Source organism: Micrasema longulum, unplaced genomic scaffold, assembly GCF_059751315.1.
Source record: "Micrasema longulum isolate JH-2025_06_02 unplaced genomic scaffold, ASM5975131v1 h1tg002162l, whole genome shotgun sequence".
In the NCBI taxonomy this organism is placed as follows: Eukaryota; Metazoa; Arthropoda; class Insecta; order Trichoptera; family Brachycentridae; genus Micrasema; species Micrasema longulum.
Window position 1 is genome coordinate 179,855 of NW_028279327.1, and position 25,079 is coordinate 204,933.

Below are 25,079 nucleotides of genomic sequence, written 5' to 3' on the forward strand. Positions count from 1 at the left end.
GCGTAATCTGCCAATCTAAAAGTAATTATATTTCAGCAACATAAAACTTTTAAGTATACCTTTAAAAATTATTGTTTTTATCTAATTAACGTTTTTTGATTTTTTTTATTATTGCGCGATTAAAAAAAAAACGTTGTTTTAAAATGGCAAAATCGTATGATTTCCTCATTTTGCGTGCGTTTTACCAGACTACAGCCTTAAGTATGTATCTTATATTATTAAGGTAAGGTAAAAAACAATAAATATAAAAAAGGCATTGAAAATTCAATGTTATTGATGTTATTTTTTATTTTGCACCACAACAGGTCAGGAGGCCCAATTGCTTGAGAACAATCAAATTAAATATTTGTGTTCTCACTGGAAATCGAACCCGGAACCTTCCAAACGTGGGTCAAGTATTTTAGCCATTACACTACAGAGGTCGGTTGTGTGTTTTACTTTCAAATGTTATCTCCAACTGATAACTTATTTACAATTTCATTGGGATATGAGCCCATCCCTACATTTGGTGAATATTCATGGAGAACAAGATGTCTTACGTCTTCTATTTAAACTTAATTGCCAAGGTCTTTAATTTTTTCACGATGGAGAAACCTCTTTCGGGGGTTGCAGTGGACACCCCCGTGTCGGGGAGAGTGGCTAAAATCTTTGATAGTTTTTTTATCTAGCCAAAAGTTTGAATTTGACCCGAAAATTTAAAGTAGGTACCTATGGGGTTTTAAAAAATCATTTTATCTAGTGTAAACTACCCTTTGCTGGGGGAAGGGGGTTTGAACCTCCTTAACACATTGTTAGTGTGTACCTACCAAAGTATGGATGGTAATGCAATAAAAATCTATGTAGGTACCTATTCGAATTTGTTATATATTTCAGGTACCTTCATAGATATTTTAAAAGTTTTAACAATCATTCTTTCATATTATAAACGCCAGAACAAAACGATTATTTCGAAACTGTCGCTTAATAATAAGTAGAGCCAAATATTTTCATACTAAATTATTTAATACTTATATGAGAGTGATCATTACTGACCATGGCCCCTGTCCCAAAGAGGAGAAGAACATTTACACTTGCATCATGGTGTAGTAAAAAAAAAAATACCGTTGAGTATGATGAAGATTTAGAAGAGGTTTCGGATACAAAAGTTGAAAATAAAAAGTTGTCATACAGAGACTCGTTGAAAAGGGGTCCAACTACCTGCCCAGCGGGGCTGGTGCCTGTAGATAACTCCGATTTGAGGAAACTTGACAGGCTACTTTACACAAATCGTATGACAAAAAGTGGTCGCAGAAAAAAAGTTTCAAAAATTTCCCAATTTTCCCCATTTGGTGTCGTTAAATCAGGGGCACGTAAAATAGGTTATGCATTGGGTTTCTTTCGATACTATATTACGAGTCAGAAAAGAGAATGTCCAACAAGGTGAGAATGGTTTCTTATTTAAATGAACTAGAAAACTTTTATTTAATCATGTAATTTTAGTATCTTCATTTTTATTTTATGGAGGGGGGGGGACTCGGTGACTAGAATAAGTTCTTGCAGTTTTTGTTCGATATCTCTCGGATTTAACTCATATGGTACCCAATTTCCTTGCATTTGAATCATTCCTAATGCTTTTAAATTTTCGACAACAACTGTTGTGTGATCAACTCCCAATGATTCTGCAAGTTCATTTTTGTCGGATATGGGTCTTTATTGAGTAATGCTTCCAATTCTGCCAGAGCGTTGAACATCAAAGTCATTACATTCAATGCGTCGAAACCCATCTCTGCATGTTGTTTCCAACAGAGCATAGTCGACATAAGTCTCCATAAGAATTCTTTGTGCTTCAGCAGCAGATATTTTTTGAAAAAAGTAATGCAGTAAAATTCCCAGCAAATACTCTAGGAAAGGTAAAATTCCCCATATATAAATACTAATCACCTGATACATTCTTATGAATATTTGGAATATGAACACAGTCAACCTTACAGCAGTTACAACTGGTTACCACTGGTTACCACTCAGTTACAACTGGTTACCAATTTACATATTTTCAGACAAGACTGCGGTTTTTGTGACGATGGTACAGACTCTTGGTCTATTTTGAATTGGATCGAATTCACCCTCTTGGTGTCTCTGATCTTCTTCTCCCTTATATCAACACTACTTCTATGTTTCTTCTGGATTTTTCTATACCGCGAAGGTTTTGAGGGACCTGAAGCTAAATTGAACCTACATGCTGTCTTCATGATAACAGGTTTTGTGGTCTTTAGTGCAATTGGTAAGTGAATACTATAATAATAAAATTCGTTTTTAACTTATAATTAAAATGCAGTTCCACTAGGAAATGTCAGAAGAGAGACCTCAATCTGTGAATAAATGATTATAATTTAATTTAATCTATTTTTTTATTTTATATCTGGAATACATTCATTTGGTAAAATATTCATTGTGATTTTCATTTTATTCAAATGAACTCATTCTCTTGAATCCAATATGAATTTAACACATATTTCAAATACAGAGTCCTCAAAAAAGTATAAAAAATGTTTTTACTAGATGTAGTTTAGGCATGAATATATCCTAACTGATATCCTAAGAGGAGTTGACTCCTGAGCTACTTGAGTAGCTTAACATGATCACTTTGGAGATTGACATCTTTCACATCAGTAAAACTATGTTTGAGAAGCATGTACTCTTGCTTTTGGAGAGCATTATACCTTCATAATATCGAGCCAAAGTCTAAAATATTCCGTTTTCATTGTTATGTTATTTTGGCTTAATAAATTAATTAGGATTTGAATGACAATATTATATACCGTGCATACTCTTAAAAAATCAGATATTACTTTTAGAAAAATTAAAAACTTTTTTATAAAATTTATTATGTATTATGGTGAAATGGAGATTTCATGATTTGTTCGAAATATAGAAAGTTTAGCTGATAAGATTTTATTTTAGATCATCTCAAGAGTTTTAGAGAAGTCAATGTTACTATGTGAATAATATTATATACACACAATATTCTTATTACTCCTCTGGTTCATGTTTCAGGTCTAATGATTTTTCGTATTTTTCGTTGCTGCTCTGCAAAGGTTACGATAATAGTCCATGCAGTGATCCATGCTCTTTCGATAGTATTGATTGTGTTTGGTTCTATCAATGCCATAGAGTATAATAAGCTTATGAAATTTGATAAACGTGGCAAAATTATAACCCCATACGTTTACCATTTGTTTTCCCTACACAGCTTGTTAGGGGTCATCACCATGTTTTTATATTTTATGCAGGTTATGTATATTTATTTACTACCGATTCATTATTATCAAAAGTTACATTTATAAAGTTCTTTGCCAAAAAGAATAGATAATAATTATGGGTGCTAATCTCCTTAAGGTTTTTCTTTTAAATTTAGAAACACCCGTGACCTTGAAGAAACCAATCACAAAACAAGCCACTTATAATTTGGTGTTGCCAGCGTCAGTTGTAGTTCCAATTTTGAGTGTTTTTTGTTTTTATGGGCAGGTCCATAGAATTAAGAATAGTCCAGAAACCGCATACGCGCATCAAACAGAAGGCGACTAAGATACTCTTAAAAGAGTAGTTTTACGTTTTGACCCATTACTTTCTTTGTAGACGTCGCTTAGTATGCAACTTCCGATTTCAATTCAACTATGCCGAGTTGTGTCGTTTTAAAGTGTAGAAATACAGCTGGGATCTTAAAGAAACAGGATGGGATCACATTTCATGTATAAGTAGCAAATGCATGTGTAAGTAGCAAATGCATTACTCAAAAATTGTTTTTTTTTCCATCTGTCAGATTGTCAGAGAAAACAAAATGGACATTTTGTTAGTGTTGCCAGAGTAGTCAAATTTTTTATGCTACTTTGCTCATCTAATGAGAGAACTAATGAAAATTTGACTTCTCGGATAAACAATGCCGTGGTGGACATTTGACCGACGTTATCTTTAAAACCTCAAATATTATTTAACATGACAAAAATTAAATAAAATTTGTTATATTTTTTAAGTTTTTTTTTAAAGAGAAGAAATATTTGCGTTCTTATGATTTACCCAAATATTTAATTTTGAGGGCCATTTTCAACAAGTTGCAAATAACTCACTATTAGAAAATGGGAATCAAGTTGGGGTAGAGTGGGATTCGAACCACGGACCTTTGGTCCGTGAGTCCGAGACACTAGCCACAGGACTACAACCCGAGTTCCAAATTCATTAATTAAATTACTCTTATTAAATGACACTTTACTTATCTACTCTGTTGTGTCAATCAATGTTTCCGCGTGTACAATAAAATTTTAGAGAAATTGACAAATTGTTTTTTTTTTAAATATTATCTTACATTTATGTTATGATTATATTTTTCGCGATCTGGCAACATTACGCGGCGACTTCACACATGCGCGTGGTGAAAGTCTGGCCAAGTAGGGTTTTTTTTTTACACAGTCCGATGTATTCAAATATGATTTTACACTCCTGGACTATTCTTAATTCTTGGGCAGGTCCTATGAATTTTTAGAATGTGGAAAAAATAGACCTGATATAGGTACCTAAGTAATACAAATTATACAAAATTAAATATTTTTATACTAGTACATCTGAATTTATTTATTTTTCAGTATGTTTTCGAATTCCTTGGTTATGTATATATGTTCATTAGAAAGGAACAGTCAATTCGATTCCAAAAATATTTTATTCCAGTACACAGAGCCAATGGATGGGCAGTTTTTGTTTTGTCCATAGTAGTTTGTATCTCAGGATTGGACCAAAGAGCAATAATTTCACTCGAGTAAGTTAGACAAATTAAATATTAAGTTAACATTTCTCTTATTATTTTCATACACTTAAATCATATATTATGAGGGCTGGTGGTAACATGGCTTCGTTTGCATTGCTGATCAGGCCATTTGAGGTGTTTGTTTCATTTGCTACATCAATCAATAAGATCCTTATTTATTTGAATGGATAAGACCACTAAAGTCGTAGTGCTCGCATTTTAACTCTAAGATCCTATTAGTATGTATTCTGTTTTATAACAACATTTGCAACTTTATCATGAACTGAACATGAATGACTTCGTTTCTCAAACTAATCATTTTGCTTTTAGTTATTATTATGAAGAATTTCCCCAGGAAGGTATATTAATTAACAGCCTGGGAATAATATTGATAATCGTCACATTTTTCATAACCTACTTTTTAGGCAACAAAAAGTATGAAGTTTGTCGAAAAGAAATAAATTCATTTAATTTGGCATCTCGATTTCATAAAAGAGGGCTTTTCAATCAAGACCCAACAGTCAATTCATTTGGTGGTCAAAATACCGACTCATCTGCAGGTCAAACTGGAGCAACAGTGGTGAGTGGCCCAAGAAAGAGACAGACAAATAAGAAAGGTTTTTTTAAATCACAACTCAATGTGTGCCCTGTATAATATATTTTGTTCTATAAGTTTAAATGCAAATGTTTCAACCTTATTTCGTTTATAATACACATGAAAGGAATTTAGATAATATTTGTTTGTCTAAATAAATAATATGACAAACTGTTTTATGCATGTATTTTTAAAAAATAAACTGTTCAAGTGAGTTTTGTTTTTTATAATTTTAAATAATAAATTACTGCATTTTGCAATTGGTAGGTACTGCGTTAGTAATTTTGATTAAATTTGTTAATTATACCGCTTATTTTTTTTAAATTGGTGGATGAAGAACTGTGAAACAAGTGATATGTGCGAAATAGAACCAAAAGCTTTGTTGAGTGTTTTTGACTTAATGGCTACTTTCAGGTAAAAATCTTTCAAAATTCTGTCTTGTTGTCTAGTAGGCGCGTTCACCCACCATTATTCAAGTCCTGCGTTTGATTTCTTGCAGGCTGGACTTGAATGTGATTCCACACTGCAATCTTTTATATCCAATAAAAAATTAAAGTCAGATAATTTTTAGAACTAGAAATACACATATATGGAATCATTGAAACATAAATGATGATAAAAATGACGCTGCGCTTGCTAGATTTTAAGTATAAACGCTTGAAAATATTGAAAAATAAAATTTTAAAAAAATAAAAATATTATTGCCAAATATATATTATATTAGAGTTAAATTTCGTTAGAAATTGTGAAATTCCTTTAATTTTTGAGTCAACGGAGGTTCTTTTTAACCAACAAACCCCGTATTTACTGCATTTCTCCTTATCGTAAGTACTTCTTACCTGGTCTCGTCTAGATCAATGTACAGCGTATACAACATTTAATTAAAAAAGAAAACATCTGAACTGTCAAAGTTTTGGTAGACACCCAATTTCTTTTCAAATTTCAAGTTCAATATTGTTATTTATAAATATACTGTCAAATATCAGATACATCAGTAATAAACATTTACTGTATGTATATTTAAGTGTTCATGGATTTTATTTATTTCACCAAACCATAATATTCTATCAGCATGAGTGAAAATATCGGAAAGATTGGTAAGTTCATTTTTTCCCTTGAGATTAGTAATGATTTAAAAATTTATACAGACATTTTAAAACGTTTTCTTCGAATATTTTTCATTTGGATACGTATGTAAAATAGAGAAATTTCCACACTCTTATGACAAATCTTTCATCAAAATATATAGTAATATTACATTTTACCATGTTACATGTATTATGTTCAAAATACCTGTTTATTTTAGGATTGCAACTAACAGTAGGTTAATCCCACCATATTATTTTATTACATGTAGAGTTTTATTTTACAATAACCATAAATAATCACAAGGATATTTAAATACAATGATGTGTGTTGCAAAATTCAATGTCCTATTTATGTTTTCTTCTATTCATGACTTGTTTACTACACTATTGCAGAGAAGTTCTTCTAAGTTTAATTGAGTACATTGAATTATTTTTTGTGTTGTGTATTGTGAAAATGTGTTTGAAAATGTTTTTTTTTCTAGATGGACATGAAATGTTGAAAGCTATGTATAATTTCGAAGCAACGTTGGCAAAAACTTTAAGTTTCAATGAGGGAGATTACTTTATTCTGCACCAGAGCAATAACAAGCAAAGAAATTGGTGGCAAGTTGTGAACATTCAGGGACAGCTAGGCTTTGTACCTTCCAATTATGTTTCGCCTGTTAAGGTTGGTAAACTTTGTTGTTTTATTAAATTTCTTAGATTTTCCCGGCCATTCAGATGCTTAATGAGATTATTCTGGGTTATGCCATGTGTCATTCGCTCTCTCTTCCGAAGTTTCGTATGGTATTACAATGTCCATTATCTGGTTTGATGTTTTTTGCGTAGATATATATATATATATATATATATATCGTGGGGTAATTACTACAACTAGGTAACTTAAAAATCAGTATTTTTGAGTTACCCACTAAAAACACATATTTGTGCCTTCAAATCACCGTAAAATGATTTTAATGAATCACTTTCCTATTAGTAGCATTTGTGGAGGGAAATAAAAATGTATTAGTGTGTAACTCACAACAACAAAGGCGAATCGTCCATATAAACGATTATTATATTTGTCTATCGAAAAAAGTATTTTATAGTAATTTTATAAATGGTAAATTAAATTAAATAAATGTTTTTTATTAATTGTCATCACCGCTTATATATTTCTCCAAAATAAATATCGGCGCCCAACCTGTTCCCGGCGAACAAAGAAAATAGCAGATTACATCAGCTTATTTCTGCATACAAATATGTATACCGTATTTAAATTCTTAAAACCCTGCTGGTATTTTTCCTTCGTGAGTAAGCTTGCAGATTACAGATATTATTTAAAGATTGATTATTTGAAAAATAGTATTTCAAACACGATTCCCTAAGGCTTATTTTTATTTGATATTATACTGTTGACATAGGGCATGTGGCGCTCGACGTGGCCGTTTTTGGCATTACGCATTACTCATTACTAGAAGGACTCCGCGCGGTGCTTCGTGTTGACATTTCAATCATAATGAAAATAATACATACTGAATGTCATTGTGGTATTTTTTAATAAACTTTGTACAAATGTTGTATTGAAATAGTGTATATGTATATATACCGTGATGTTACTAATAGTGGTATTTGAGTTGATTTGATAGATCATTGGTAATAATTTTCTGTTCTCAACAGCTTAAGCAGAGAGATGATGTTCACAAAACCACACAAAAATAGCCATTTACATGTTACTTGTATGTACCTGTATTTAGGTACAAATTAAAGAATATATTTTCCAGATTACCTATAAAAAAATCACTGCTCGCCACCGACTCACAAATGCTGATTTCGAAGTTTCCTGGTTGTAGTAATTACCTTGCGATATATAACGTTATGTAGTACAGTGTTTCAGTCGTTACTTTATGCGGCGTGTTAATTTGAAATCTGTGTCTTTTCACAGTCTACGCTTTGATGTAATTCATTATCTGGGTTCTAAACTAGGTGCTAGGATGATTTTAATTGCATCCCATCATCTCTTTTTATATTGTTGGGATGTTTATAAATCTCGATCGCTTCTTTTACCATTGTTTGACGACTCTTCGGTCTCACTAAGATTTAGAAAGAGTAGAGTATTTTTGTATCTTCCCCCATGAATACTACAAATAAACAAGTTGTGAATTAAAATCATTAAAATACTGTTCAAATGCATCACGACTTGTCTATTTGTAGCATTCATGGAGGAAGATGCAAAGTTGTGTTTAAGTGGTTGACTAAAAAAACCCAATGAAAAGTTTTACCTAGTTAGGCAGACATTATGTATTCCAGAGAAATGTATTACATTTAAATAATATCACTATGAAGAATGTGTGGAAATAGAAAAAAAATACAGCAGGCTGTAAACTTTTTTCTTGTACCAAATAAACATTATTATCAATAATACTTTGAGAATGTCCAATTGTTAAGATATGTTAAAGTCCTTTTTTAACCTCAAACAAGAGATGGAAGAGTTGAAGTAGTAGAGGAGTTGAGTAAAGTGGCCATTTAAACCAGTCAATGGCAGGTCATATGCCCTGTAAATGCCTAGACTTCCATATTCCCCTCTCAAAAGTGTTTACCCTCATTGTTACAACAAATTAAGAAACATTATTATTATTATATGTTTTCTTCAGTTTAGCGAAACAACAGGAAGTAGCTTGTTTTTATCAGTGATTGTACACAATGATGTCATTTTGTGTATTGTACTACCAATCTGTATTCAATTGCGTGTAGGTGGAGCCATTATTCATGATGAAGTTCATTGAAGAGTGTGTGGCTCGGATGAATGACGGCACCCAACTGACTCCCGATAAACAAGAGCTGATTACTAAACTGAATGAGAAGAGACACCAAGCTGAAATATCTCTCAAGGTAACAACTCTGCCATTCATTATGTAATATTAATGTAGGTTGATGAATTTCAATATAAAAATTTATTCCTAGGAGTATAGGGATTAGAAGAACAAGGATTATAACCTGTAATGAGGAACTTCAGCCATACAGAAAATTGGATACAAAAATGTTTTCTTGTGCGCGGTAAAAATTAGAGCATTAAATTGTACTGCAAATTTTCTTGAAACTATAAAAAGACAAAATATATTTTAATAAAACCAAACTACTTTGAACGACGTCACTAGTTCATATGAATAAACCAATGATAAGAGAGCTGTGAAAGATATCCGGTTTACTTACCGTCAACGGACCAATCGGCAGAACTGACCAAGAATAAGCGGAAGACAACCTTTGACGTCTCATGCGGAGTAATTTCAAAAATACAAAACTTTAAAAAATTCATACCGCTGATAATGCGATATGTAAAAATAAAAGATATTTTTTTTGGCTTAGTTTAATAGTCTTAACAAATAAAAATATTTTTAAAAAAAAATCTGAACTTCCTCATTGGCTGGTTTAAGTGGTTACAAATTGTTATCTTTAAATTTTGATGAACTGCTGTGGCTAGACGGTTGCTGAATTTCATGAGTGGTTGTTATTTAAGGTAATAATATGTTAAGATTTTTTTTGAAAAGTCGAAAACCCTTTTTCCCCATCTCCTGGAAGTTTAAAAAAAAAAACAACTACAACAGAATTCTGGGCAAATAACTACTCATAAATTGTACCTTTGAAGTAAATTTATTACATATCATTTTGCTTATAAAAGAAAACTAGAGTGTTTTTAGAGAATTTTACTCATACAATCTGTGTCAGTTGTATTAATGATTTCTCTTAAGCTTACCATACTTGATTCTGTTCATGCCATAACTTTGAATTTAATGTCTTTAGTAGTTTTCTTTTCAGAAGTTTTCTAGCATAATATTCAGCACGTTCGCCTACCATGTAAGAGGTCTCAGGTTTGATTTCCAACATGGTTGACATAAAATATTGATTTAAAAAGGTGTTTTTGCACTAGAATGTTTCGTAATCCCTGGACTGGCGCTTGAAGCGTAAGACTGATTTTATAACCCTCATATAACAAATAAAATGATCACGATACACCATTAGGTGCGGAAACGGAATGATGATGAGTCTGATGATTCTGTCGTTTTGATGATTTCACGCAAATATTTAAAAAAATGTTATAATATTTGGTCATATGAATCATCTCTAACCTTTTTATGCAATTCAATACCATACCATCGCAGTGCTTTCACAATTTGACTATAAAACTTGAGTTGCACAGATTAAATCTGCCATGCAAGCTAATTTTCTGCAAGGCATCAGATTCATATGTAAATGTTTTTTTTCAATATCCAAATCGGGTTCTTCAAATCCACCAGGAAGGCTTTAATCCATCCTTATTTGTGTATTTTTATAGCCTTATATAAAAAAACAGGCTCCGCAGCCCCCGAGTCTCCCGGAGCTGAACCACGGGCTTCAGAACGGGCGCTCCCACGCGCCCCCGCCGGCCGATTCCCGGGCCGCAGTGGCAGCGCCCCCCACCGAACACAGCCCCCGAGAGAACAACCGCAACCACAGTAACGATAATGGACATTTGCACCAGGGTATGAAATTACTCCTAAGTTTTTAACTTCAATTACTAATTACTCTATGTACACTCTGAGATGTGGTAATGGTTTAAAGTCAGTTTCTAAAAATAGTTTTCCCTACTTAAATAATTTTAAAATTTGTATAAACCACTTTGACTTTAGAGTTATACGTTAACCGGTTTCGTAGGTACTTCCTCATCATCAGGACTTGAATCCGAATATTTTAAGATGTATATATAATATGATAATAGTTCCTGTAATAACGTACGCAGCTGCCGTATGGGGTTCTGCGATAAAACGTAAAAAAAATATTTCAAAACTCAGATCCTTACAAAGACTATTTGCTATACAAATATGCAAGGGATATAGAACGATATCTTTTTATGCAGCTCTGATAATTGCAGATCTTGAGCCCATAGATCTCAAAATTGCTGAAATCGTGTCTTTGGATGAAACGAAACGTAGTGGAGTAAGCGAATTACTTCCAAATGACCGTGTATGTCAGCGCCGGGTTGAATATTGCTCACTACCACATCCCGCTAAGTGTGCTAATATACAAGTGAATCTAGAGGAAAATACAAATACGCTATCACTTACTCTAACCAGCCTTATCCATATTTACACTGATGGCAGCAAACTGAACGGACATGTTGGAGCGGCCTTTGTTGTATACAAGGAACTTAGGGAGATAGACCAGCGAAAACTTAAACTTGGAAATGAGTGTTCAGTCTTCCAGGCAGAGCTGATTGGTATTGAAAGTGCAATATTATGGATACAAAGAAAAATAACTAGTCCCGCAATTATCACAATTCACAGCGATAGTATGTCTGGACTGCTCGCGCTCAAATCTGTTTACTCCACGAATGCCATTATAAGCAACATTCAAAAACTTCACTATGCTCTCAGCATACAAGGCATATATGTTCGATTCTGCTGGGTTAGAGCTCATGTTGGAGAAATCGGAAATGAGAGAGCAGATGAGCTAGCCAAGGCTGCTACAGTCAAAAAAGTGAGGCCGAACTTTGATGAAGTCCCAATAAGCCATGTAAGGTGGTCCCTTTCAAAAGATAAATTAAATGAGTGGAGGAAAATTTATGAAGAAAAAACTGCCAATAAGTGGATCAAGCAACTTTTGAGAAGCACAGACGAGGCCAAAACATTTTGGAAGCATGAAACGCCTACATATGAATTAACTCAGGCTCTCTCGGGACATGGATGCATGAGGGAATATCTGCATCGCTTTGGGCTGCGAGACGATAGTTGCTGTCTATGTGATGGCATCACTGAGCAGACTGTGGAACATCTTCTTGTATACTGTCCAATGTTTGATAGGCCGAGGTGGGAGCTTGAATGCAAAATAAACACTCGGATTGCTGCGACTAATAACCTAGCTGAGCTCCTGAACTGTAATGATACACGAAGAGAGACCGTTCGATTCATTACAGGGACAATCAAGCAGGCTAAGTTATTCAATGGTGGTATCTAGCTCCTTTTGTTTTTTTTTGTGTCCAACTTTTACTTTTTTTTTATTTTTTATTATTTGTTAATGTAATATTTCTAGAATTTTTCTGTTTATTCTGATTCTGCTTTATTTTTATTATTGTAAGTCTACGGTGAAAAATTTTGAAGTCAACGGAATATAATTTAAAGATAAATGTATTCGATAAAACCTTGCACATAACAAAAGCAAGGTACAAATAATTTGCAACTACAAAAAAAAAAAAAAAAAAAAAAAAAAAAAAAATCATCAGGACTTGAACTAACTTAGAAGTACTTGCGTTGCTAATTATGTCATAAAATATTGTATGAAAGAAACAGAAGAATGAAAGAAGGAGAGAGAAGGAGGATAATATTAATCATGACGGGAATATTTTTTAAAGCTGACTGGAAGCCGCGGGACCACAACCCGATTCAAATCTCACATTACCACAACTCGATTTCCATTTTTCCAGCACAAGTTATTTACGTCTTTTAAGAAATGGTCTGAAAATTTTAATATTTAACTTAAGTATTTCTTTTTATTGATAAAATAAATAATAAAACCTATATATGAAGGGTTCTTATACATTTTTGGTAAAATTTTAGCGAGTAAGCATCACAAGAAGTGATAACTGCCAATTTATGGTCTTTCTTTTTAGCTTCTGATTATGAAACACTCTTAATAGATTAACAATGTTGAATAAATGTTTTAGATGCGCGTGGCGGGCTGGGATTAGGACCTCGAGAGCCGTCACCTGGGGGGCGGAGTCCCCAGCGGAGCCAGTCTAGCCCTAGCATGGTGGTGGAGGGGGGAGAGGCGGCTACTCTGTACGCCATGGTAGAGAGAGTGCGCCAGCACACGAGGCTAAGCCACGACATGTCTCGGGTGGCTGTGACAACTGTACTAGAATCCCTCAAGGTTTGTACTTTTTTTCATTGTCTCACATTTTTTAGATCGTGATTTATTTTACTAAAATATTTTTTTTGTACGATTGCCCCGATTTGTAAAGACTATTTATAACAAGCCGTGCAGAAAAATTTAGTTTCTTTATTATATTATATCCTTCGATCCACTCTGCTGGAACTGGGGCTTTTCCTGCTTATCGAAATCTTACTACTGTGTGTCAAAGAAGAGTAAAAGTTAAAAAACTTTCTTCTTTGTGAGGTAGACAAAAGGATGAAATGCCACATGCGTCTATTCTGATTCGAGGTGGTTAATAAAAATGAAGAGAGAATAAAGCTGCTTGCGTTATATCCGCAGTATATGTTAAAGATGCCATGAATTAATGACTGATTTGTTGTATTTTTATTTATTGTGTCCTCTTGTTCTCTTCATTTGGAAAAAATAGACACAACTTATGTTAGCACCTAGTACTTAAGGATGCTTCTATCTCACGGTAAGCCACATGCCGATCCTCTTCAATCATGTTGTTGCGCACAGCGTCAATGTTTTTTGGAACAATAACCAATTTTGGTCGACCTACATTTTTGGCATTTACTAAAATTGTAAAAAATCATCCAACATAAATCTTCACTTGAAATTTCCGTATTTTTTACAAAATTGCTTTTTTTAAACTCTCACTATTAACAAAATACTCAGTTGATTTATTTTAAAGATGAAGAATTTCAGTGTTTTTTTTAATATTTGATATAGATCGTCAAACTAAACGAAATTTTTTTTTTATGTATCTTATGTTTTATTAATTTTGAAATTATTCCGCATTTGCATCCGCATCACAAGTTCTCTTCAGTGAGTTCTGCTGATTGGTGTATGATGGCTTCTCATGAGCCGGAAATATATCAAAACACTATCATTGGTTAATTTGGAAGAATTAGTGACGTAGTTCAAAGTAGTTAGTTTTTAGTAAAATCATTTTTATTTATTTTTTAATACATTTTCAAGAAACTTTTCCATACAACTTAATGCCGTGCGTAAGAAATCAATTTTTATATCCAAATTTCCGTAGCACTGAACTTCCTCATTACAAATGTAAAATTTTATGAAAATACTATTGTCACATCTAAATGTTGCCATCTGGTGGTCGTTTGTAAAAACTTAAAAGACAGCATATTGTAAAATGTACATTTGTGTTGAAATTGATGTCAAGAGATTAGATAATCAAGAGCACCGAAGCGTCTTCAAAGTGAAATCCGAACTGTTATCGAAGAGTTCGAAAGGCCCACTGCATAATAACACAGCAAAATTAATGCATCTAAACAGCTGTAAAAATCTAAGAAAACAAAATTGAATACTCATTCATTGCATGCTCAGGAGGTCCTGGATCGCAGTCGATGCAGCCAAGTGTGGACCCTGTCCTCGCTGGCAGGTGGGGCTGGGCCGCTGGCCGCGGATCGTGCTGTACTACGTGCCACCTGCGACGCCCGCACGCTGCGGGTTAACCTCGCAGCACTGGCCGCTTGCGCTCGAGATGCTCAGCAGCGCGAGTGGGCAGTCCACGATGATGAGCACACCATCATCTCGCACCTAACTGATGTTGTCAGCATCCTAGTGAGTCAATTAGTTACAAGCACCTCATTTTCATCAACAATAACAAAAAAATAAAAAGAATATCAAATATTTTCTTGCTTTGATACTGTAGTAAGTTGCAAGATGTAATGACCAACATTTTTGCTAAGAGGAACCTATGTTTTTTTTATTTTGATGGGAAATCATAATCTGTAAGTTTGTGCAAAATTTAGTATGACGCAGTGTTTATTGTAACAATCAAATGGCTAAGGCGCTTGACTCACGCACGAAAGGCTCCGGGTTTGATTCACAATGAGAACACAAATATATAATGTGATTTTTCTGAAGCCTGGGTGTTTTGTGCTGTAATTCACCGCTGTTAACTACTAAGCCTTCTGGCCTGTTGTGGTGTAAATAAAATAATAACATGCATGCAGGAAAAATGCTGTAAGGAACTGAGTGTAAATTATTCATGAATGAGAAAAGAACTTCTTTAAAATATAATATTTCTTGTTCTTGTTAATTTATAAATATTTACCAATTTTCATTTTTCAATTTTTTTTCTAATTTATTAGTTAGTAAATGTTAGTGAATATTAGTATATAACCTAAAATACACTTTCACCAATATACATAATATTTAAAATTCATAAACTGCATGCAGAGTTAAAGCGGATGCAAACACCACCGTGTCCGAACATATACTAAAAAAGATAGGTTGAAAATATTTAGTGGTATGTTGGGGAATTGGTAAGACTTTGGAAAGGGAAAGGGGCAGGAGGCTGAAATTTACCCTATTGGTTAGTTTTCAAATCAAAAAGCGGGCTATATTGAAAAGATATTTGATTATTTATTAGGGGGAATATTATTTTTTAAAGCTTTTTCAACACTTCCGTGTTATATCATTTAAGACGTTTTTTAGTATATGAATGTTAAAATTTAACTCCCGTATCCTTATTAAAATTGTTTCAAATCATTAAAAAGGTAAAGGGTATTTTAGTATTTGCATGTTGGTGTATTGAGTGTCCTGACAAAGAGACGGGTACATCTCGAAACAGTAGACATAAAAAGTCGGCAAGTGGTTATATACTAATATTTACTTACATCAGTTAATTTACACCTTGTCCGTCACAGTAGTTTAAATTTCCCCCAGCATTTAATCATGTCATTCCACAAAGTACATATTGAATAACAAACATAATAATGTTCATGCTTATGGAGGAATGATGTGCATGAGCTGGCACAGTGGCCTGGAGGTTGTTTGTGGGCCCCATATGCTCCAACTAGGGTGCAGACATAGAATGAGAAAAGACTGCAAGTTAATAATACATATTAGATACCCGTCAGTCCTTATTTATTTTTAACCCTAAAGAAAAATGAAGCATCTGACAAATAATCTCTGCACCATCCCTGGCAAATCATATACTGGCTAATTATGTTTTGATTAATCCCATTTATAATTCCAGTCCAACGCCGATGTCCGAGTATCGTGCGATGTTTTGAGCACTGATAATTACGAGTATGTGAATGCTCTAGTTTTGTTTTACCAAATGGAGACCAGGTGGCATATCAGGCAATTATTAATTAAGGTTCGTGAATCATTTATTGATGAACTTCTATAGATTTCTGACCTTAACATGTTCTGTACAATGCATGGATTATTGGTATCAAAAACAAATCAATATTTTGTTTTAGCAAAACATTACTACATTACTGTTCTACATCAAATAGCATTAATAGAGTTGAACGGATTTTGGAAGAATCCCTGTATTGTACTAGAGTAAAACATATTCTTCCGAAATGTATTCTATTCTAGTATGTGTAAAGAGCTGTAAAGAGATTAACTACTAATTAAGATCATTCAAATAACGTTAGATTGATTTATTCTGACAGTTCAAATTAAGATTAATTGACACATGTTTTTTTTAAATGAAAAAATCATAAAGTTTATTTGTACAAAACAAATTTTAAAGGAAATACCAATGGCATTTCAACAAACTTATCCAATTTATTATCTTATTAAAATGCTTCTTTTAAAAAAAATAGTTTTCATGTATTCAAGTAAAATTTTGAAAGGAGTACTAACTTTAGTTACTGAACTATATTCATTCAATGCTCTAGTTGATTTATTAAAAAAAAATATGATTCTCTTACTTTGATTATATTAACTTTGTAATTTCTTGGAGATTCCTGGGCCGCGATTCATCGGTAGATGTCAAGACGGTATACTTAACTTTTCCACTATCTTTATCTACCTTGGTATTGGGAATTTTGTTCTACCGACATGTTGATACGTTTTTTCATTACGTCATCTCAGATGTCACCGGACTTATAGGCTGTTACCAGTCAGGTTTTGAAATTCAACAAATAGGTGGAGCTGAAACTTTACTCTGCATTCAATGCTAAATTAAAATTAAAGTATTTCTCTTTCGTAATTTAAATAGGCTTGTAAGATAAAAAGTAGCTGTCCCGCAATGATTTAAAATTGAAATAAATCATAATGCCAAAGTGAAATAAAATTGTTGTCACTTTGAATGCGTACATATCGATTTACCTACCTCAAAACTTGAAGATACAGGGTCAGAAGTGTATCTTCGTGATTGTCAGGGGGAATTTATCTTCAACTATACCGTCATAGTGAATGTATAACTTCCATATCTTCCAATTGTAATTACCTCCCTGCTTCACGTTTGTTACTGTTACTATTTTAATTAACCAGTATCAGCATGTGATTTATAAACACAGTACTTTAGAGATCGCGTCTTCTGCTATTGGTCCAGTTGGTTAGCTATACATTTCTTGATTGAGATTTGTGGCAGATAGTCGAATACTTAATATAGATTTAATGTGGCGGTGTTACCCATAACATCTGGAAGTTGTAGATGCCTTGGTACTTATTTTTTTATATAATTCTTATGCTTTTATATATATGTAGATGACTGTTGATTATGGATTTGTAATATTTTAGGGATTCGGGGTGATGTGCGCTCTAGATCGCGAGATAGTGAAGGTTCTGTGTGTGTCGGTATTGGCTCGGGAACTGGCCCGAGACATGTTGGCCAACCAGTCTAACGCCGAGCGTCTCGCTGCTTCCGCCAAACTCCTCAGCACCATGTTGTCAATGGCAGATCCTCTTCCACTCAGCCATTTTGGTATACATTCTTTATTATGAGTCATTTTAGTTTATGTTGTTACTATAAATAAAAATACAAAAGTACAAAAAAAACATATACAAAACTTATGTATTTATTCAAAAATATACTCCGCTGAATTGATCTGGTTTATATCCTCTCTAAACATTCTCAATTTTGTTTTGAGTATGTTCAAATGTTTGTAGACAGGCTGGATTTCCCCCCTAGGGAGTTATTAAGATCTAAATTTGTTGCAACAGAGAGGGAAAACATTTTTGAGATGGGGAGTACTACAAACATTTGGCGTTACTCATAACATTGTTGATTAAACTAACTGGTATAAGAAGTATAAAAATTGAAAAAGTGTTTTTTTTTTTAGGTGAAATAACCAACTAGTCAGATGAATCTTACCCACATCAATAAATGTTTCAGCTCTTTTACTTCATAAAAGTCAACAGATGAAAGAGTTGAGGAAATGAGGATGTTTAAACTTAGGCAGAATGGTGAAGGTTACACAGTGTGTAATGGCATATGCTCATAAGCCCTGTAAATGCCTAGACTTCGATATTTCCTTCTCAAAATTTTTTTACCTCTCTGTTGTGGCAAATTTAGATGATCAATTATTTACTCCATTAGAGAGGTTCATTGTTAAACAAGAATTAAATTTATATTCATTAAATTCCTCGGCACGGGTGGTTACTGGGTTCAGTGAGGTCGCATTATTTTCATTATTTATTATTGTTTATAATATGAAAAAACTAATACAATAAATAAAAATATAAATATGTTTTTTACTGTTGTTTTATATTATAACTTTTTTTTGTATTATAGCAATGTATTAGTTTATTAGTATTTATATATAAGAACAAAAAAAACAGCAGTTTTGTTCAATTAAAAAATAAAAAAAATTGTAAAAGGGTTCTTTTTTTTATTTCTTAAAAAGTTTCTCCATTATCTCAAAATTTTTACGTTTTATTCAATTTTAAAATACATACATATTAAAATTTAAATCACTACATTTATCATTTAATATGTTTTTTATTATTTCAGAACAACTGGATCTAGAATTTGTGTCCTTTCTCCTGGAGTGGATTGAGTCTCCTCCCGATTCCGACATTGAAGAATGTATTCCAGACATCTTCCTATCCGCAGTACTGTCTCTTAACATGCAATTTCTTGATCCGGATAATAACCTTATCCTGGATGCTCTACAGACCAGACCACACTCCAAAGTTTTTACAGAAAAACTCCTGCTGTTACTCAACAGAGAAGGTATTAATTTCAATCACATAAACAAATATTTGTTCGCTTATAAAATTGTAAAAGAAACATTAATCATACTTAAAGTATATTAATTTTACAGATGATCCAGTTAGAGTGTTGGAACATTTGCCTCTAGCTCCTCACTCGGTACTGAAGTTGTCTTTGGATGCTTTCAGTCGGCGTTCCACAGCCTCTCTGTTCTACACCAATGATACCAAAGTCTTGCTTGATATTACAGTTCGTCAGCTAGCTGACCTCTCAGCTGGAGATCAGGTTCGTAATTAGTAAATAATATTTATTATTGACCACATGTATTTTAAATAATTGAATCCTTTTGATAGCTTCTTAGTTTTGAGTTTACTCAAAACATCGCTATAAATTAATTAATACTGATTAAACCACTCGGTTTTATAGTTTGAGTACCAAAACATGATGTGACGTAAAATTTGATTGATATTAGAGATGAAAAAAAATTAGTCAGATTTAAGGACAGTACAAATATGCTCTGACAAGGGTTCAGTTCATAGCTGTTTTTTTATGAAATCAAATGAGCTGCAAACAAAAATAATTATGCATTCATCATTTACCAAAATCATTAATATTCTGTAAGAAATATGTTCGTAATATTTACATTTATTATGGTGGTCAATTTTGTTAATTTTTTTGCAGTGAGATGACATTTATAGGGGTAATATAATTTTTTTTTTTTGTTTTTCAGCGCCGTGGGTTGTATCTGCAACTCTGCTTGGGAGTATTACGCCACACCGACTACAGTCACTGCCACCGACAAGCCGATCTCCTGCGCTGCTTCACGCGTATCTTCTGCGAGGAGGGCGAACCCAGCAAAGCTGACCAGACTCTCGTCAGGACCATCTCAAATGAGTTTCCTCATTACTTCAAGGCGTAAAGGATACTCGTTACACAACTATGATACTCTAAATTTGCATCAAAATGAATATGGATTTTCATTGCATTGAAATATAAACTTGTCTTTTCAGAAGTTCGACATGACAGGTTTACATGGAATCCCATTATGTTAAATATTGCATGTTGTCATGTCCGTAGGTCGTTTTCCCAATAACCGTATTAAGGTAGATAATAAAAGATACCTTGCAATCCCTGTCCCTCAGTTAGATAGTCATATTAATACATAATATATATATCTGCATTGAATTCATCTTGCCAAATATGAATGGAGATTACATAACTAAAAAATCATTTTGAGATTAATATGCATAAGTTTATTCCTCTTTAAATGCCATTCCAAAATATTTATCAAATCATAATTAGACTTTGTTCCACATTTTATTGTTAAGATTTCATTTTGACAAATATTATGAACTTTACATTATATTTATTTTCTTTTTTGCATCGCCCTTAACCTGCTTGGGTTAATTTATGTATATTATAAAAAAAAAATTGTTTTGAATAATGTTGAATCTTTTTCCTTATTTTTATCAAAATATTAAACAATAAATATGGCTAAATAGCCATTTGCCTTTTTATTCACCACTATATATATTTTTAAATGGTTAGCAGCATTTGTGTATTGATATTGCAATATTTTTTTAATGAAACTTTGTAGTAAATGTGTTATTACATAAACGAAATACAGAAGTACTATGAGTCAAAACATGTGATCACAAAAATACTGTACTTTATGTTAATTTTGTATTTTACATAAAATATGCTATTTTATGACATTATATCAGAATCCATTCATCACTAGTCATATTTTGTTTTAATTTGTCTATATTATTTCTATATTTTATGATAATAAGAGCCATTTATTTATATTTTTAGCTTAATGATAGTTATTGTATACAGTTAAAAAATGAACATATATAGCATAAACAGACCATAACATCGCATTGCTCTCTTGGCTATTTATCAAATTTATTACATAAATTGTATGTATTTCATTTTCGTATGCGATTTATCAATTTGAATTATAGGAAGTAAATAGTAATACAATCACAAATTTTTCATATACAGCTTTTAATAAAACTTATCTGTCCATGAATTGGTAGTACATGATTCCTTTAAACTTATTATTCTTTCATTAAAATATGTTTTAAGAACGTTGAAGAGTTATGTAAGTTTATTTTGCTCACTAGATGTTGCCAAAGTGATATTGACCAAGAAAGGTGCCATTCAAATTTGATGTACGAAGTAAAATGTCTTTTTGAAACATTCTATATGTTAAATATAATGTATTTACGTTTTGTCTGACTGCTATCAACTTGATACGTTTGTTATCTGTAGAATATGATATATTTTAATACATTTAAAAATCAAAGTACAAAATATTGCTCATGAAGTGTGCGCAAAAAAATTATATTCTGAAATTATTTTCAATATCATCTCTAATCTACTCAATATTTTAAAGCATTATTTTCAAATGCGGTAAACAATTGGAAATCCGGCAACTACACGTGGACCGGACCATCTTCTAGGAATTTAGCAAAAACATGTGTTTGCACTTGTGCGATACTGCGACAGTGACTAGTGACTACCGAACATCTACGAAAGCTACCCTTCGGATATTTTTATCTGTTATGCTATCCATAGCGTTGAAGTGCTTTATCTGTTAGGTTTTTTATTGTTTACTTTTTAGCACGAACACTTTACAAATTTACTACTATGCTCAATGTTTGTTTTTGTAAATTTATTGATAATTTTAAGTTGCCAGAATTTCGCTCGTCCATGCACTTTGTAACTGCAAGACAATTAGTAATCTAGCTTCAATAGGTAATTGTTATCAACTATCAAATATCAAAATTTAGTAAATGAGGTCTAGAATTCCAACTGTCCATGCGCTCAGTAGCTGCAAGACTTGTTGTTATCTAACTTCTATTTTTATAAATTTGTTTTTTATTTAATTTTTTAAAATATCACTAAAACTCTAAACTCCATTGTCAAAAAAAAAATAGAAATGTAAATAGGGGCTAGATTTCTTATTGTCCATGCGCTCTGTAGCTGCAAGACGTGTAATCTAGCTCCTATATATCATAACTGGAGACGAGAAACAAGAATCCTAACCGTCCATGCGCTCTGTAGCTGCAAGACGTGCTGGGATATTTATTTATTGTACAGCGCCCTTGAGGTGATTTTCACAAAAACGGCGCTATATAAATTATCCAAATATAAATAAATAAAATTGACTTAAAAGCATTTTACTTATTAATTTCGATTTCAATTTTGAATTCATTTTAAATAAAAAGCTCTGAAATATGCTTTTGAAAGTCACAATTATTTTTTTCACAATTAAGAATTTTTTAATTGTTTTATCTCGTAATTTTATCGTATTATGCATAATTTAGGATAGTTGTTTGAAAAGTGAAGGTCTTGGAAATGCATCCAGCATTTCAGGGTAAAGCTTATTGATTAAGTAGATTAGTTTATGAATGTTATCAGTGTTAGGATTTCTTCTGAATGTGTTTGATGTGAAACGCTTTGTTATCGTTATAATTATCGCACATTGCATTAAAGATTATTTTACAAAAATATTAAATGTAAAAATGCATACGTACCCTTTGTTTTTAATTTGCGATACACAATGGGGTAGGTGGATTAAAAAAGATTCCATAATAAAAATGAAAACAAATCAAGATGGTTTCAAGTCCAATTTTATCCAACATTTTTACAGTTTCTCGGTGATAAATATCTACTTAAGATCTGAAAATGGTGGTTAGTATCTCATTTAATTGTTTATTTGACTGGATATTTTTTTCCAGCAATACACATTTTGTATTTTTGAAATATATAGGTGAAAATTCAAAGGATTAAAATAAACATAAATATGCTGGATGACAAAGGCAGTCCAACAGGGAAATATCACATAATACAAATACCGACAAAAGCATGTGAAATGGATTTAGAAAAATAAATTGTATTTTCTAATCAATAAAATTGTAAAAAATGTGACATTTCCCTATTTTTCTTAAAACTGGACTATTTTTTGCTAGATTGGTTTAAAATTCAATTAAAAGATTTGCTAATATGACGTATTGATATTAATTTGTGAAAAGTGATCCCCTAGTGACCACTGAGGAGATATTTTAATCCACCTATTACCATATGTATGTATTGTAAATTAATGGAAAATACAATGAAAATTCTTGGATTTCGGATGCTGATTGCTGTTTTTTTTTTTAAGTTAATGTCATGTGTAATATGATGTTGATGTATTTCTTGTTTTTACCGTTTCGCGGTAACTATTTTTCCCAGCTGTCTACAGTACTCTCTCAATAATCCGCCACCCTAAAAACCAGGCAAGTGTCCAATTCGTGAAAATGACAGATTATGCTACATATATTCAAACAGTTTCGTAAAAATAGTTTTTATTGAGGAATTTGTGCTTGCATCACGCACAATAAAATAAGTTCAAAGTATTTATAAAATTACAAAGTATTTATTCAGTGTCGTTTGTTTGCAGCGGATTACTGAATTTGACATCCGAAAACTGGATAATTATAGAGCCTAATTTTGTGCTATCAACCAGTAAAAAATATTTATTTATTTAATATATATGATCTAAGCCAATTACAACAGTTATATGAAGAAACCTATGTACAAGAAACTGCACACAAATAACACAAAACTACGTAGCAAAGACAAAGACAAACGAGGGCAATGACAGATTATAGTAGTGGTCGGACTATCGAGCGGCGTATTATCAGTAATATTAGAGTACTGTATAATCGTTAAGAGGATCTGCGGTTTGAGTTTTCTTCATACAAACATTCCATATTTTCTCCCTGGATTATGGTAGTAAAGCGATGATTTTTTTTCACTATAGATATTCACCATTGGGGTCTCTCTATCATTTTTTTATTGTTGATTGGATCTAGGACCATCCGAAAACCCTTAAAACCGCCTAGTTTTATCTGACACCTTTGGACGTACGGTACACAAATATAACTATTTTTCTAAAAATCAAAATGTACCGACATAAAATTTTCTTTCTGATAAAAAAAAAACAATCCGTTAACTTTTGGGGTGAGGAAATTGGGAATACGAGACCTTGATTTTAATTAGGCATAATCAGTCCGATGTGCAATTTTCATTTTCACATAGTATTCGGGTAGACATCTGCGAGAGAGTGACAGAAAAACTATATTTAATTACATTTATATATTTAAATACCAAAATTTGTTGCAACAGAGGGAAAACATTTTTGAAAAGGGGATATAAAAGTCTAGGCATTTACAGGGCTTATGACCTGTCATTGGCTGGTCTAAGTGGCCAATTTACACACTGTATAACATTCACTATTCTGCCTATTTTTAAACATCCACATTTCCTCAACTATTCCATCTGTTGACTTTTGTGGAGTAAAAAAATTAAATACCTATTTTCAAAGTATTCTTTGTCCCAAATCCTCTTAATCTAGCAATTAACCAAAAGCAAACATGAAACTCTTAGCAAAATGTGTTGGTTCGCACAATCTCGTAAAATTATTTGAACACTTGTTACTTTTATTAACTAAAAAAACAGTAATCACCACTGGAAGAAATTGGATCATTCTTAAATATCTTCTTATAAATAATAATTGTATCTAAAGTAATAGTAATGGTTTAATGCACTTGCCTTAGATAGGGGATACGGTGATAAAATTTAAATCTCTTAAGATCTTAATAAAACATCGCAATAAAGGCGTGAAGTGTTTCTAAATTATACATAATGTTTAGGCGTTTAAATGTGTTTAGAGGTTGACAAATTATATTTAATAAATTCAGTGAAGATATTATATTTTATATATACGTTTGTTGGAGTGTTATTATATTATATTATGTA

At 32.4% G+C, this 25,079-nt stretch overlaps 1 protein-coding gene and 1 long non-coding RNA gene across 6 annotated transcripts; both read left to right on the plus strand.

Annotated features, from left to right (window-relative positions):
- Positions 1–929: 929 nt before the first annotated feature.
- LOC148272906 (uncharacterized) lies at positions 930–5,577 on the plus strand. The gene is made up of 5 exons (XR_015824729.1): positions 930–1,419; positions 2,037–2,260; positions 3,034–3,269; positions 4,617–4,786; positions 5,105–5,577. It is a non-coding gene; the product is annotated as an uncharacterized LOC148272906 (long non-coding RNA).
- A 682-nt stretch (positions 5,578–6,259) lies between these two features.
- Positions 6,260–22,089, plus strand: LOC148272907 (NCK-interacting protein with SH3 domain). Of its 5 annotated transcripts, none has more exons than XM_088239414.1 (11): positions 6,260–6,466; positions 6,940–7,124; positions 9,191–9,328; positions 10,770–10,956; positions 13,134–13,339; positions 14,693–14,929; positions 16,353–16,475; positions 17,855–18,038; positions 19,068–19,289; positions 19,381–19,553; positions 19,999–22,089. In XM_088239414.1, the coding sequence occupies exons 1-11, from the start codon at positions 6,442–6,444 to the stop codon at positions 20,185–20,187; spliced, it is 1,869 nt and encodes a 622-aa protein (XP_088095540.1). In that variant the 5' UTR covers positions 6,260–6,441; the 3' UTR covers positions 20,188–22,089. The 5 variants fall into 5 exon arrangements, with proteins under 5 accessions (XP_088095540.1, XP_088095544.1, XP_088095541.1 ...); XM_088239415.1 differs by having other exon boundaries at positions 6,274–6,466; positions 10,788–10,956; positions 19,999–20,793; XM_088239416.1 differs by having other exon boundaries at positions 6,274–6,466; positions 10,797–10,956; positions 19,999–20,793.
- Positions 22,090–25,079: the final 2,990 nt, after the last annotated feature.

What these genes read in the sequence shown, in the direction of transcription:
- LOC148272907 (XM_088239414.1), top strand. Translation starts at nt 6,442, where the DNA reads ATGAGTGAAAATATCGGAAAGATTG. An exon ending in TAATGGACATTTGCACCAGG is followed by an intron (nt 10,957 to 13,133) that starts GTATGAAATTAC and finishes TAAATGTTTTAG; the next exon opens with ATGCGCGTGGCGGGCTGGGA. An exon ending in TCAGGCAATTATTAATTAAG is followed by an intron (nt 16,476 to 17,854) that starts GTTCGTGAATCA and finishes GTAATATTTTAG; the next exon opens with GGATTCGGGGTGATGTGCGC.